This window comes from Chrysochloris asiatica, unplaced genomic scaffold (assembly GCF_000296735.1).
Source record: "Chrysochloris asiatica unplaced genomic scaffold, ChrAsi1.0 scaffold00135, whole genome shotgun sequence".
NCBI lineage: Eukaryota > Metazoa > Chordata > Mammalia > Afrosoricida > Chrysochloridae > Chrysochloris > Chrysochloris asiatica.
Window position 1 is genome coordinate 2168923 of NW_006408653.1, and position 3179 is coordinate 2172101.

The 3179-nt window shown below is 38.5% G+C and overlaps 1 protein-coding gene across 1 annotated transcript in view; it reads right to left on the reverse strand.

The window, feature by feature from the left end:
* The window catches only part of SENP2 (SUMO1/sentrin/SMT3 specific peptidase 2), a 49550-nt gene that overhangs the window by 20455 nt on the left and 25916 nt on the right, over positions 1–3179 (reverse strand). The window contains exons 7-8 of the mRNA XM_006869832.1: positions 1607–1710; positions 565–657 (exon numbers count right to left, since the gene is read on the reverse strand). Coding sequence (XP_006869894.1) covers positions 565–657; positions 1607–1710 — 197 coding nt within the window. The remainder of the gene's footprint in view (positions 1–564; positions 658–1606; positions 1711–3179) is intronic.

Genomic DNA, 3179 nt, shown 5'->3' on the forward strand with positions numbered 1-3179 from the left:
AATATTTTTCTTTTATTATAAACTTGTCCTCTAGTAATCAATTGCATAGCTAGAACTTCAACTAAGTTTCCAAAGTATAAAGACAATCATTTATAAATGAAACGCTAAAAACAAATTCCAAAGACACTAACTTCCTTACCAAAAAGAAAATAAATAATTGCCTGAAAATCATAACTCTCTTTGCTCTTTAAATATAATCTTTAGTGTAAATGGGTATCTGCTCATTTGGTAACTTGTCATTTCGTGAACATTTAGTACAGAAACATAAGAAAATTAATATGAGACAAATGGAAATATAAGATCACAAAATACTTGTTACTATATTGGTACTTAGGAATGGTAATCCAGAGGCATTTTTCATAGGGAGGAAAAAAAGGCATTTATATCTCTATCTCATCTTGAAAGAGGTATTTTCCTAAATTCCTGGCATTAAAGACTTGAGATTTGACAATGTTTGAAAAGGCAGTAAATCATCTTTTATTAGTATCCATTTTTCAACATCAGAGACACTAACATAAACTAAAGTCAATATATGAAACCCAGGTTAAATCTGAGGACTCACACTGTTTTGGAACAAACTGAGTTGTTCTGGCTCCATGATTCTGTTCTTCTCCCCAGCCTCTGGTCTTTAATGTGTCCATCTGACTTCTTTGAGAAATTAGAGACATAAAAAAATGAGGAGATAAAAATTAAAATCTGTCATAAATATTCATTAGCTCTATTTGGCAAGCTTCTCTAAACAGGAGTCACTGATAACCCTGTAACATCAAATTACATCATAGCAGCATTGAGGAATAAAATAGAATCTAATCCTGATTCTAACGAGCACTGGTGGCTTAGTGGTTAAGCTCTCGGCTGCTAAATGAAAGGCTGCTAGTTCAAACCCCCCCAGTGGCTCTGTGTAAAAAAGACCTGAAGATCAGCACCATAAAGATTACAGCATAGAAATCTCTGGGTCAGTTCTCCTCTGCAATGTGGGGTAGTGAGCCAGAAGTGACTTGACACCACCTAACAACAACCAACAATCCCAATTCTAATACTTGAGCAAAATTACCTAATTTTCAGTTTCTCTAGTTGTGAAACTGAAAGTTCTCCACCCTAGTCCCATTTTCTCATAATGCACTGAAGACAAATAAAATCTCAGTGTGATAAAACTCAGGTAAAAAGGTTAAAAATTTTAAATGATATATTGACATGGGTCCTAAAACAATATATGAAAACCAGGAAGATAGAAAGCAAAACAGTTTGAGCATTTGCTAACATTACAAATGTTGCAAAAAGCCCACTGCTGTTTCTGACACTAGCTGGTCAAAACAGACAAAAGATGATCATTCTGACTGGCTGAGCTAACTAAAAAAAAGTTCCCAACCAAAGTAAAATTCTGGGAAAATAATTCTTTGCTAATTTTGTATTCAACTCAGTAAGCTAGGTAGTCATGTGACTTTTTCACCTTCAACTTGCTACTACACAATCTATGGATAACATCTGCATCCCCACACTACCTGTTAAAATGAACAACTGTACATCCATCCTCAGCTCACAATTTTTTTGCCCACCAACCTCTTCTCCAAAACCAAGTATTTACCTTTTTTTTGTTCATTTTTACCTCTGATAGTTTGAAGTTCCAGGAGGGGTAGAGTTTCCATGACCACCTTCTTTGAGTCGCTCCAATAACCTCCTGTACTTCTCTTTTTCCTCTTTCTGAACACCCTAAATAAGAGAAAGTATATTAGATAAGCAAGAGCATGTTAAACCTATAATTGTCATAAATGGAGTCTAACTCTTCAAATAGAGTTGTGTAGCTGTTGTGTCTTATCAAGTTTCTTCTGACTCATAGTGACCCTGTATAGGGTTTCTGAGACTTTTCGCATCTTTGCAGGAGCAGAAATCATAGATGTTTTTATTTAGCAACTTTTAAAATGTCTTCTAAACAAATGACCACTTTATAAGGTGAAAAATTTTAAATCTGCCTCTTCTAAAAAACTGATCAATGATCAAAAGCTATGCTTGGCTGTCTTCTTTACACAGAACACACTTCATTCACTCAGATGATATACTAGATCTTGATGACTTCTCAGTTTCTGACACCAGAACTCATCTCAAAAAGCTCAGCAAAAATAATCTACTTGCACACTCAGAACATGCAGCTTCCTAAATAGAACTGGTATCACTAAAGTAACCAATGACCTTCTATGGCCCAATCTAGCAGACCCCTTTTCAGCCTTTATTTCTTTAGCATCCTTCTGACTGGGCCTTGCTCCCAGGCATCATGCTCTCCTCTTTTGGCTTACCTTCTTAGTCTCCACTGTGGTCAGTCCTTCTTCTACCTGCCCTTAACTGCTACTGTTTCTGCCCACATGTCCTCTCACACAACACTCTACTCCTGAATAATGTCACAGCTCCCTTAATCTAATTCCAACAAATAAGGCAAAGGATATCAGAAATATCTCAAATCCTGTCTGCTTCTCAAAGGTCCTATCACCTATATATACGAGTCTACCAACAAATAGGACTTCTTGCGTGTTTTGCAGGTGCTTTAAACAATGCCTAAAACGCATCTACCCCCTAGCAATGTTGTTGTTATGTGCCGTGGAGTCAGTTCTGACTCATAGCGACCCTGTACATGGTTTCTGAGGCTGTAAATCTTTACAGGAGCAGTATGCCTCATCTTTCTCCCATGGAACAGCTGGGAGTTTCGAACTGCTGACCATGAGGTTAGCAGCCTAATTCATAGCCATTACGCTACCAGAGTTCCTTACCCCCTAGCAATCTGTTGTTGTGAAGCATCGTCAAGTCGGTTCCGACTCATAGCAACCCTGTATAGGGTTTCCAAAGAGCAGCTGGTGAGCTTGAACCGCCAACCTTGCAGTTCAAAAGGCTTTGCAGTCTGGTGCGTTAACAGGGTTATACAGGACTGAATCTGGGACTCAATCTTAGTATCTTCCCTCTTCACACCACACTTCCTTTAACCTCTCCCCACACCCAACCCACAAATTAACAGCTTCTCTTTTAAGGAGCTCTGGTAGTGTAGTGGTCACGAATCGGATTGCAAACCTCAAGGTCGGCAGTTCAAAACTACCAGCCGTTCCACGGGAGAAAGATGAGGCTTTCTGCTCCCATAAAGATTTACAGCCTTGGAAACCCTGTACAGGGTCACCATGAGTTGGAACCGACTCCAT